This window comes from Crocodylus porosus, unplaced genomic scaffold, assembly GCF_001723895.1.
Source record: "Crocodylus porosus isolate Cpor-Errol unplaced genomic scaffold, CroPor_comp1, whole genome shotgun sequence".
NCBI classification, from domain to species: Eukaryota; Metazoa; Chordata; order Crocodylia; family Crocodylidae; genus Crocodylus; species Crocodylus porosus.
The window spans coordinates 16,462,181-16,474,040 of NW_017728886.1; the positions used below are offsets into that span (position 1 = coordinate 16,462,181).

At 40.1% G+C, this 11,860-nt stretch overlaps 1 protein-coding gene across 1 annotated transcript in view; it reads right to left on the reverse strand.

Annotated features, from left to right (window-relative positions):
• The window catches only part of PTPRN2 (protein tyrosine phosphatase, receptor type N2), an 870,593-nt gene that overhangs the window by 600,895 nt on the left and 257,838 nt on the right, over positions 1-11,860 (reverse strand). Inside the window, exons 4-5 of the mRNA XM_019528486.1 lie at positions 6,909-7,026; positions 1,722-1,884 (exon numbers count right to left, since the gene is read on the reverse strand). Coding sequence (XP_019384031.1) covers positions 1,722-1,884; positions 6,909-7,026 — 281 coding nt within the window. The remainder of the gene's footprint in view (positions 1-1,721; positions 1,885-6,908; positions 7,027-11,860) is intronic.

The window sequence follows — 11,860 nt, forward strand, 5'->3', positions numbered from 1 at the left end:
ATCCATATTTGCGGGAAAAAATAGTAAGAAATCATGAAGTTTCTGTCACAATGTGCAATCAAATGGGACAAACCCTACACCTGTTCCAGGTGGCACGACAGTATTAAATACTGTTCTTAAAGTTACTTTCCTTTCCAAGGTAACGTTTCTTACCAGCTGTCTAGAGGCTTCTCAACCAGACTAACTTGTGCTTTGTGCGTTTAATAACACAGTGATCCAGGGTATAAATATGGAAGGCTCCCCTTGATTCTCTGTAAAGATCAGCACTTGCCTTTGAATTTGAGAGGGGAGAAGAGGTGGGTAGGACGGTGTAAAAAGCAATACTCATTAGCTTCTGAGCCTCTCCCCCAACCTTTTGTTTGATTTCTATTTTATAGCACAGGTGACGCGGTCTGACTCGCGAGCTGTTGTTTTCAACTGTTCCTCAGTGGAAAGAATCCTACAATTTGTTTCTATACGTGCTTCATTTCCAGATTTGCTGCTCTTTATCCCACTCCCCCAGGCTTCTCAGTCCCCATTGCCATGGCAACGCTCGGTGGTGTTGGTGGGTGGTGTCATCGCGGCAGGCTTCCCCACAGAAGAGCTCAGCCAGATGGATTATTTATGAACTCGCATGACAGTACCAGACCCACAGAAATACTTTTTTTGACAAATTTTTACTTCCCTAAAGGACAACGCTTCAAAAAAAATAACAACCTTATTCGGTGCCTTCTGACTCAAAAACCAAAATCCAAACAGGCCAAGGTACGGCACCACAGGGAGCAGGCCTTTCATTAGTTCCTAAAGCTACCTTTCTGCTGCCTGAAATCGTCTCTTACCCTTGAGAAGCACCTGTTGTTGTATCCCATAAATTGTGTATTACTGCTTCTGATTCCAGTCTATAACATTTGGGACTTTTTTTTATTATTATTATTATTATTTCTAGCTAGAATATATTTTAGACCCATTACAGCTAAACAAAGAATCAGGCACAACCTGTAAAATCATTGGGATTCTGTTAGTGCAGATGGTCTCATTAGACTGGTGTACAAAACACAAAAAATATTTGTTAGTGTGGTATAAATACTCTGTGGATCACCAGTAAAGTCTCTTTTCCATATGTGAATTGCTCTGACTCTCAGAAATCCAGCTCGGGCGTACCTGCTGCCTAAGCAGCATGCAAGCAGTCGATACATTAACATGTTACGTGTTGCCAGCACATTTCAGAGAAGATGAATAACTCCCAGTTTCTTCCAACTAGACCGTTGCTTTTGGACTTGATGAACCTTTGGGAGTATAGGACATACGGAGAGAAGGAGCATTAAGTGCAAGCCCCTGCTATTGCAGACAAGTATAGCACATGATCCTAGTCATAAGTGTATCTAGTCCATCGTAGAGCCAGTTGGATTTCTTTTGAAAGAGATGGACAGACACAATTCTACGAAAAAGAAATAGGTGGGCGTCTATCTTTTGAGTTCAGGTAAATGCACAGCCCTTTCTGCGTAAAATATTTTCCAGTGCATTTCAATGGAAGTACTTGCATGTCAGGGGGAGGGTGGTTCAGATGCTGTAACAACAGAGCATGTCAGAAGCATATCCTTAATCATCTCATTCCTTGTCTGGAGGCTGCTTTTATACAGTAGCCTCTGTGTCTTAAACAACAGAGTTGGCTGGCACAGTAGAAGGAGAGATTAAGAAATAGAGGAGAGAAGAAATAATTTTTAAAAAAATGTAGAAAGCACCTTAACAGAAGCCTTGTCATTCTTCATCTTCGGGTATAAATTTGGAGCGGTAGACTGGGTGAGAATACCTAGGTATGTAAGATACTGCTGAAGAGACTTGGCCAAGTTCACATCCTTTCCCAGCTCATAATTCCTTTCATTATCAGCAATCTGCTTTGAAAGCCTGCACATCAAAACCAAAAAAAAGAATGTTACCAACATAAAATGATACACACTGTACTCAGCAAAAATAAGGAATAATATTTTCCATCTGAATCTATAGTAGTTCGTTCTATGCAAATGCTCTTAAAAAAATCCCTAGAAAATTTAACACAATGCTAGAAGATGTAAAATATTGTTATAGCTCTGGGAGAAAAGTAAAAGCAAAAGTCCACTCATAAATTAATAAAACAATGTGCTATACTAATCATCCAGGAACAAATCAATGAATAATCTTCCATCAGGGTAAAATTATGTTTAGTGGAAAAAAGAGTATTTGTAAATATAAAAGAGGCAGCATTAGACTGCACCCTAAACAGATGGGACTTCAATGGGACTTTGAAGAAATTACTAAACTATCATCAAAATCCATTTCCTTTGGGCCTGGAGGACTTACATACTGCCCTACAGAACGCAAACAAGCTGTTAGCTAAGGACACTGAGCAGTCAAACAGCTTATCATTGACCAAAGCGCAGACTCCAGGAAAGCGAAGAAAAGAGGTCACAGGTTTGAACATGAGTCCTCCAGTTTCATGACATTCTTATAAATGTAAGTGAGATTCATTTGTAAATGGGATATACAGATTAGCTTTACACAGATTTTGTATATACATTTTTAACAGATTATATTTAGCTCGAGTCAGAGTTTAGCCTGAGCCAGTACTCAGTGATCTGGTGTTTGTCTAAAGCTGCTCTCATTCTGCAGATTCTTTTTTGAGCAAAAAATGAAAGGAAGTTTCTAACTGTTGTGGCTGCAAAGAAAATGACAAAGAGTAGCTGCTGTGGGAGTGTCTGTGCCGGCCTGCAGAGAGCCTTGGACAATAGTTCTGAGGTGTTAACAGCTACACTCATCTATCTCTGCAAGATATTTGAGTCCTGGTGAGGATAATTTAAGTGTCAACATTGTTAACTACTCCATTCCTCATTCCTTCACTCCTCACCTCTCCAAAGAAAAGAGAAGGAGGGTCACAGCTCTGCATATTTTACTATGAGTGACATCTAATTTGGAAGCTACATCACATTTGGATGTCACCACTCCTCCACCCCCTCCTCCACAACCAAGGACTCAAGCTGAAGGAGCTCAACGGGGCTCAAACAGAATGCAAGATTTTACTTTAAGTATCAGCAGTCTGCTGTGGCTAGTGCTCTTCTCTGTATTCACAAGGGGACCGCTTAGAGAGCAGAGTTATACTGAAAGTTGTCGTCTAAATTCTGACCCTAATTTGATTTATTTACAAGTTTGTATCTGAATTAAGTGTTCCCTCTTTTAATCTCCATTATAACAGTGTAACTTTGGCATTACCATACAGCAGTTACAGGATATTATGCTGGAGGAAGTCATGTCACAATCATGTCCCCATGAGTTCCCTCACTATGCCTTCAACAACAGGGTGTTTTTGGTAGCAGTCCTACCTGGGCGTTACATGATCCAGAGTGAATGCAGCAGCACAGACTCTGAGCCAGCTGGCAAGGGATGAGATGCGAGGAGATGCAGCAGAGAATTGCCAGCCCAAGAGGAGTGTCAAGGGTTCCACATACTGCACATGCTTTGTACCTTCCTTATTTTGGACTGCACCTTAGTCCTCAGCATAATCTAGACAACCATGAAAGACTGCATAAATTCTGGCAAGGTGTCCCAGCTGTCTCCAAATCACTGCCAAGGCTATCTGTAGTACTGTGAGCTGCAGCTGTGCCACACAGCACCCTCTATACCTGGGGGTTCTTTGGAAGACAGTGTTATGGCTGCACACTCAGCTCCTGTCCAGAAGGAAGACTCCCCAGGCCTTATACAGGGCATGTAGAGTCACATGCTGCTCCTTTCAGTCAGCATACAGGATAGAGAAGTGAGGAGGACCAGTTGGTGTCCAGTAAGATGCAGACCTGTAATTACTTCTGCACAGAGAATTATAGGATCCTGGCACTAATTTACTGAAGTTCTTGTTTGATTTCTATGCTATTTGCATCCATGTACATACATTCTGGTACATCAGTATTCTCTTCCACTGTACCAGAATTTGATAGATTGGAAATCCAGGTCAGACTATCTGAAGCAAACTAAAATTCCCCTTTTGCTTCCCAAACTATTTAGTTTGAAATCAAGCTCAGATGCTGTACCAGCTTTGAAGTCTGTAGGTCAGTACTCATTCTGCTTCAGCAGAGACCAAAAAATCCAAAAAGCTCTCATCCCAGAAGGAACCACAAACTCAAGTGTTTCTTCCTCATACATCAGTTAATCTGTAATATCACATTTCTCTTTTCTTCATTTTTTTTAAAGAAGAAAGGGAATCAAAATAGAAATGCAAGACCAAATTCTACCTTCAGACATGCCAGTGAAGTCAGTGGGAATTTGTGTACATATATGAAGGCAGAATTTAAGTTTGTGTTTTTCAAGCTCCTATTTATGGCAGCTACATTGTCACTTACTTAGTGAAACAAGGGAGTTATCACTTGGACTTTTCTACCTGATCAAGAGATGATAATCATCCCAAATTACATTACAATTTAGTACTAAGTATATTTTGAGAACTTTTTTTTTTAATGTTTCCATGTAAAATGAACAATTAAAAAATATATTGCATTGCAATGTTTTAAATGAAGAGTTCCTTTTTTAAGTATCTGACAAATACTTCTAGGAAATGTAAATACCTTTGCAGTTCATTTAATATCCTGTTAACCTAGTTAACACAAAGTAAAATGCCTTCTAAATGAACTGTGATTAGCACAGTATTAAAATATCTTTTTTAAAGCTCACAAAGGCATTCAGGAGAAACAGAAAAAACATGAAGGAAAAAGTAGTTTGCAAGCAGAATTAGGGACCTGTTGTACATTTATTTTGCTATATAGTTAGCGTCCAATTTATTTTAAAACAAGGAAATTGAATGCAAATAACTACTGAACATAAACCATAAAGTTAATGTTATATGTAGTAATGCAAATGTTTAGATAATTAATACATTGTTCTTACATAAAGATAACAATGTATGTTTCCTAGAAAAATTAGAACTTAAAATGTTATTGGCTGCTGGTATTCAAAATCCAAACCACTGCACTGCAGAAACATAGCACTCTTCAATAGATGCTGTGCAACTAATAGGTGCTGTGATTTGTAAGCTAAAGAGATTCTCCTTTTTTAAAAAGCGCAGCGATCTTAATGATGGTTTTATTAAATAAATAATATTACTCTCTACTTTCTAAATTGAAGTTTGTAGGAAACTTCTATGTTTCTGCTTAATTGCATCGATAAACATAACTGTCATTTATTTCTTCTAAGCAAAATGATTTTTTCCTTTACTTTAGATCCTTTTTCCAACAGTGTTTTTTCGCAGATTTAATAGGGACCCATGAAATACCATGTACACACCAGTCATCTCCAACAGAAGGAACTTTCATCTTGCAACCAGTTTCCCTGCTTGCTTGTTATTTTTGTGCGCATGAAATTCCATGTTCTCTGCTCCTCCAGACAACAGATGCATTAATTTAACTTAAGTCAATTTACCTTACAAGTGTCTGAGTCTATTTCCTTCCTAAAAGGGAAAACTGTGGGGATTAATGACTCATTAAAGGACTTTACATTGTTTTATTACATGCCACCCATAATAAATCATTCTGTGATGCCATATTGCCACCTTTGATAATTTAATTCATTTTATATATATAGATAGATACAGCTATATAATGGCTAGGGCTGCTGTGGGGACACAGACCTCAGAGCACTTTCCCTGGGGTGGCTGCGAGGAGACAGATCTCAGACTCCTTCCCCCTCAGTGCTGCACTCCTCCCGCCCCTCCCCCCACCCAGGTTGTAGAGTGCCATGAGGCCAGGACCACTGTTAGCACAGAAACCTCCTTCCTCAAATCCAGGCTTTGCATGGGGCCAGGATCAGAGGATGTTACTGACTCAGGTCAGTGACAGCTGGGGGCACAGGGCTAGCTTAGCTCTCAGGAAAAGCAACCAAGCTGTGCCCAAGGCTAGAGTGCAGCTCTGCACAATGCCACCTGGGATGGCAGCAATCACGCACTAAGTTAACCCCTGATGAGATCTGGCACAGACATTCAATAAAGCACTCTAACAGAAAGCACTTTAGGTACACATCCATCAATTAGAGCAGGAGTCACCATTTTGAAGTGTTTTATGTGCCATGAATGTCTGTTCTGTTAGAGCTGTGAAGACCCTTCTGCATGCTTAAAGTTCATTAAAAGTAACATCTGTACCTAGCCATACAGACTAACTCTACTGTAACAAACGTACTGTTTCAAGCCTACATTTTTATTTCAAAGAGAACAATCTACCAGAGACATAATTCTTATCCACACTGTACAGAAGTTCTCACTCAGTTGCGCAGTGGACTGAAGTGAAGATGAATATATAGTCCAAAATCCTGCGCATGATGGCTAAAAATTTTGGAGCATCATACCACTGGAAGATTTCCAGAGAGACACATCATTTTAAGCGCAGTAATTCCTGGGATATTATACCTTAAAAACTACATCATTGTATGTAGGGCAGATAAACTATTTTAGGCCCTTTTTATGTTGTTTGTGTTTTTACAGTCTTTATGTATTTTTAACTGTTCTACTCCCAAACCCTGTCCATTAGTGCTCACTGGGGATCTCTACACTATGTCCCCTGCCTTGGGTACAGGAGCAGGTACAGAACCCAGCACTTCAGTAGATGCCTTTTAAGTGTGGTGGAGCATGGAGGTGAAAGCGTCTAAAATCCATGCAAGAAGCAAAAATGCCTGATTAAGTGGCTACAATTAGACTCATAAAATGCTGCAATTCAGCTCATAAAATGATTTAGGTCATGGTGTCTGTAGTTCTCAGTTATTCCAACTCCTGTTCCTAACAATATTTTAAATACTATTGTGCCACTGATTTCTGCCCGGTCTGTGCATGATATGTTGAGTATTGTGCATAGGAATTTGATTGTGGGGACATTCCATCATCTTCAAAGACATCATTATAGCCCATAACACCACCGAAGACTTACCTTGGTATGTCGGACCCCTCGGATGAGAAGACATCAGGATGCCAGTTGTGGATTTTATGAATGCTTGAGAGTTCCTGGGCAATAACATGCTGCGTGTAATCATCTTGCCACGTAAAACCTGATAAGTAAGGACAAGAAGACAAAGCAAATGAAGAGAACTAACTAACCGACCAATTTTAGCAGTTAAGCTGGACAAAAATCTCTTACATAGAAAACAATTATAAACAGAAGTTTTGCTTGCAGAAGTTTTGCTTGCTCTCTGAGTAATTCAGGGGCTGAATTGCAGGTCCTCTTCTCCTGCAAACAGTTTTATTAATCAGACTTTTCTAAATACCCACCCTGTTAAAAGTGCTCTCCTCTTGGAAGACAGTGGGTGTTCTGATGGAGGAAGAGATTACACCCACGACTTTTAGCGTGGCTAGTGGTATGGTGCTACAAACCAATTCTGGCATATGATAAAATGCTAGTATGGTTAGTTATTGAAAAAGATATATCTGGCTCAACCACGTGAAGGATAGACTTCTGTAACTCATTGGTGATAACTGACAGGAAGTTACTTTACACAGGCATTTTTTTCATTTCTGGCCACCTCTCAATAAATGCAGTATACTGCCCCTTCCCCCACTTACCTTTTCAGGGAAAGCCAAGCATGTACAATGTTAAGGGAACAGGGTTGTTAAAAGTGGAAGCAATTATTGTGGGGTTTAACGTACCACATCTGTGGGGCCAATTTATGTCATCTTTATACTCGGATGCTGTGACAAAGAGCTTTATAACAAGGGTGAAGTATAGCTATAAAAGCAAATTCCATGTGATTACGCATTAATTACACACACTGCTGATCTCATAGTAATTATGCTTGGAATAATGATATAACCCCAAGAATAATTGTTATCCAATTTGTAGATTTTTAGATGTTACGGTAACACTTTTATTGGACAACCCCATGCAATTATCTGTTATTATCTAATAACTAAATATCACATAATTGCAGAGACATTCTGTTTTGATGGCTTGCACAATAAAACATGGCCAAAACACTTCAAATATAGACATGTATAGTTTATACGTGACCCTGTCATCAGGTGCTATTAATGCTGCCAAGAATATGACATATTGTAAGGAAAGGTGCTCAACCTCGAGCATGCTGTGTCATTCGGCCCTTGGGTCTTCCCACAGGTTTGGAAATTTGACAGCAGGGCGGGGAGTGCAAGACTTGGGGAGCAGGACGGGGGGTGCGGGATGCAGGTGCAGCAGCACTGGGAAAAGGGGCTATTCCCTGCTGCTGCTCGCCCAGCCGGGATGGAGGGGGCAGGGGCAAGATACATGCGCAGCTCACTCCAGGTGGAAGGGGATAAGTGGCAGTAGGGCATAGCCCCCACTTCCAGTGCTGCTGCGCCTGCTGCCCTGCACTGGTTGACAAGCGGCAGCAGTGCCCACCCTCCCACACCAGCTGGCAACTGGCGGCAGCACAGAGTCCCCACTCCCGGTGCTGATGTGGGTGCAGCAGTACTAGGAGCAGGAGCTCTGCCCTGCTACTGCTTGCCCAGTCGGCGTGGGAGTGGGGGCGCAATGCAGGCGTGGCTCGCTCTGGGTGGAAGGCAGCAAACAGCAACGAGTCATAGCCCCCCTCCCAGTGCTCCCCCCACTCCCCCAGCCCCAACAGACTTACCAGCTGGAGGCAGCTATGTCAGCTGCCTGTTTAGTCTATGGCCCTATCCCCGAAGCGGTGCCAAATCTTTCAGATCTGATTCGGCCGAATTGAATCAGGACAGTGATTTGAATCTCCAAATTGAATCACTGTCTTCTGAATTGGCCAAATCTGAATCCGAAGAGAATACTTGCCACTTCGCACAGGCCTAGTAGCTAGTTGGACTGCGAAGCAGGATTTCTGAGAATAATAGTTACTTACCTATTTTACGTAAGTATTGTATGGCTTAATCTTTGTAAAGTTCTTTGGGATCTTCAGAAAAGCTGATATACAGCCCCAGGTCAGCAGGGCATTAAGCACGTGGAATTACTGAGATCTGAGATCAGGACTACCTTAGAAACTTTTGCCAACATAGCCATGTCAGCTGGGACATTTTTGATAGGCTTCCTTCCACACTGTCTACAGTAGCACTTTTGCTACAGCTAGAACAAGAAAGTGTGCTTGCCTGTACAGCCCATTCTCCTTGCTGTATTGGTACAAAATATACCAGCAAAAGCACTTTTTTATTGGTAAAAGCCATGTTTAACAAGCAGGAATGTTTTCTTGTAAATTGGTATTGCATAATAAAATGCAGTCTTGTCCTTAGGCATATGCTTACATCCCCTTGATAAATACAGGACCTATGCATTTACAAAGCTAAAAGAAAATGACAGGCATTAGTATATTTTTTTTTAAAACCTTTCTTTTTCAATTAACGCTGGAAATGTTATTCCATTAATGGAAAACAGAATGAACTGCTTGGACACAACAGGTATGCTTATGAAGGCTTTAGCAACCAAACTATTTGGCATATAATGACTCAATTCTGCTTCCTCTTTTCCTTTCTCAGAAGAAATGCTACACAATTTTACTGAAGAAATACTTCAGTAAGAAACCTCTTTGATGTTTATGGCTACTCAATATGATTTAGACCACTCAGGGGTGAGGAACCTCCAATGCTTTCTGAGATCTGCTTCATCCTTTTCAAATGCAAATCTCACCTTTCCCAAACATACACTGTAAGCGGCTGGATTCAAAACATCTGTAAATCTCTAAATCTAAGGCTACTCAGAGAATTTATTTTTAGCAGAATATATAAAGAATGAGTCACTGTGGTTACACACTTACTGCTACCTGGTGTTATTAGCAATATTTTAGGAATAATGTTATTTATTTGTTCAAGTTTATTCCACTGTTGCTTAGAACAGTTTTTACAAAACTGACTTAAAAAAAAAGCTAGGACAAAAATCAGGAATAAGTGACTCAATAACTCAGGACAATGAATGCATATCAGTGCCACTAACATGCTTGAAAAAAACAACCCTTTGAGAATGCTTTTGGACATTTTAACCAGTGCTTCCAAAAGAATTAAAATCCACCCTTTGGTCCTTATCCTATAGAAGTAGCTACATTGCTGTTGAAGGGACTACTCACATAAATAAATACTTCTGGCATAAGCAAGGATGGTAGGATCAGGCTTTTAGCAGTAATTTGAGACTCTGGAGAGTCCCAAAACATCCTCCCTCCTGGATGGATGCATACCTGCGCATGCACACACATACATGTGTGAACACACGTGCACAGTTTTTTCTCTTAAAAGTTCTGCTGGAAACAAAGCACAGAATTCCTCTGCAGTCCTAGCAGGGAATATGAAACGTGACTCTATAAATCTTCAGCTATTTATAGCCACAGAAAAACATGAAAACAGGTACTAGCCACATCAAGTCTACATGTACCAAAATCCTTGTCAAAAAGTGGCCTCATTAAATGAACAACGCTACAGAACAAAAATAAAATATTGTAATCCTCCTTCTTGGTGATCATTACAATTACTTCTATTACGGAATCAGGGATAATTTTCTTTACACTGCATTAGTCTTTTCTCCCAATCCATTTCAAAACATTACAAGGATATGAAAGAATACATGCAAGAGATGAAAAGAAAACAGAAGCAAGATAGAGGGACATCTCATACGGATGTTAAGGAAAACATGGGAATAATCTTTGCTACAATCTCTACACTTATTCCTAACTTTGATTTGCATACTGCCCAACGTGACATCGGGGAACCTAAATTTTCCATGATTCAGGAAAATCTTCATTCCTTATGCATTAGTCTGAATTGCTATTTATTGATGCAATTGTTTCAGAAACTGCAAGGTGTGTTAAGCTAACCTTCTGCCATTCGTGTTCTAACATTGTTTCAGTTAAAAAAAAAAAATCCTCTCTCCCACACACTGAGCTCAATAAAATAACACACGCAAGAACTCTAAAACCAAGCTGACAGCTGCAATCAAAATTAAGTTTGAGAAGCAGCTTATGACGCTGTATGGCAATTTCCTGTCCCCTTTGTCTCTGCTACCACACCTAGTGCCTGCTCCTGGCTCACAACCCAATTATAACAATTCAACTCCACTGGTTGAGCAGGATCACAGTTGTGCTGTTGTACACACATTACTTCCATGTCATTAAAGTGGAACTGTACTCTGGGACACCCACCTACTGATTAACTGTCCCCCTGCTGGAGCTGTGTCTAGGCTACGTATTTTCCAACTGTGAATTTCCACAGATAGACAATGCCAAAGCCCACACTACTCATCTTGGACTCCAGTGAGAGAAGGATTCTGGTTCATGGTTAATTGCTGCACAAAAATAAGCTATAGGATGAGATTGCTCTCGATTAATATTGTGAAGGAAGGGACTTTGAATGAGAAGCCAAACATATGTTGCTCTCTTTCCACGTGGAGGATAAATACATATTTACTCTCCCTAGGCAAGGCAGTACAAAGATTACTTCTAATATTTTTTAATTGAAATTGCTTAATCTGCATTTATGTGAAAATAAAGGTCAAGGCAGAGCTACAAAAGGCAAGATATTCATGCCTCCAGCCTAAACTACCCACAGGTAATAGCATTACTCCAGATTCACACTGAGCTCATAATACGAACCTTCCTGTATCTTGCACAAGGGATCTTATGCAATATTTTCTTTCCCATGCAAGGTTAAATATAAATTATTACAGTTGTTATTTATACTATTAAAAAGGACAATGATTGTGTGAACACAGACTCTGCCCCAAAAGCAATGCAATCTTTTTTTTTTTTTGGTAAAATGAAATGGAAGGCAATCCATGCTATGTAGTGAAGTAATTAGAGTCATAGCACATATACCTAAAGGAATTTAGAGGTATCCTAATATTTGCTATGCAGTTTTATTTTTCCCTCCGTTATTTTGCTTTTGCGTCCAAACAAATTATATAGA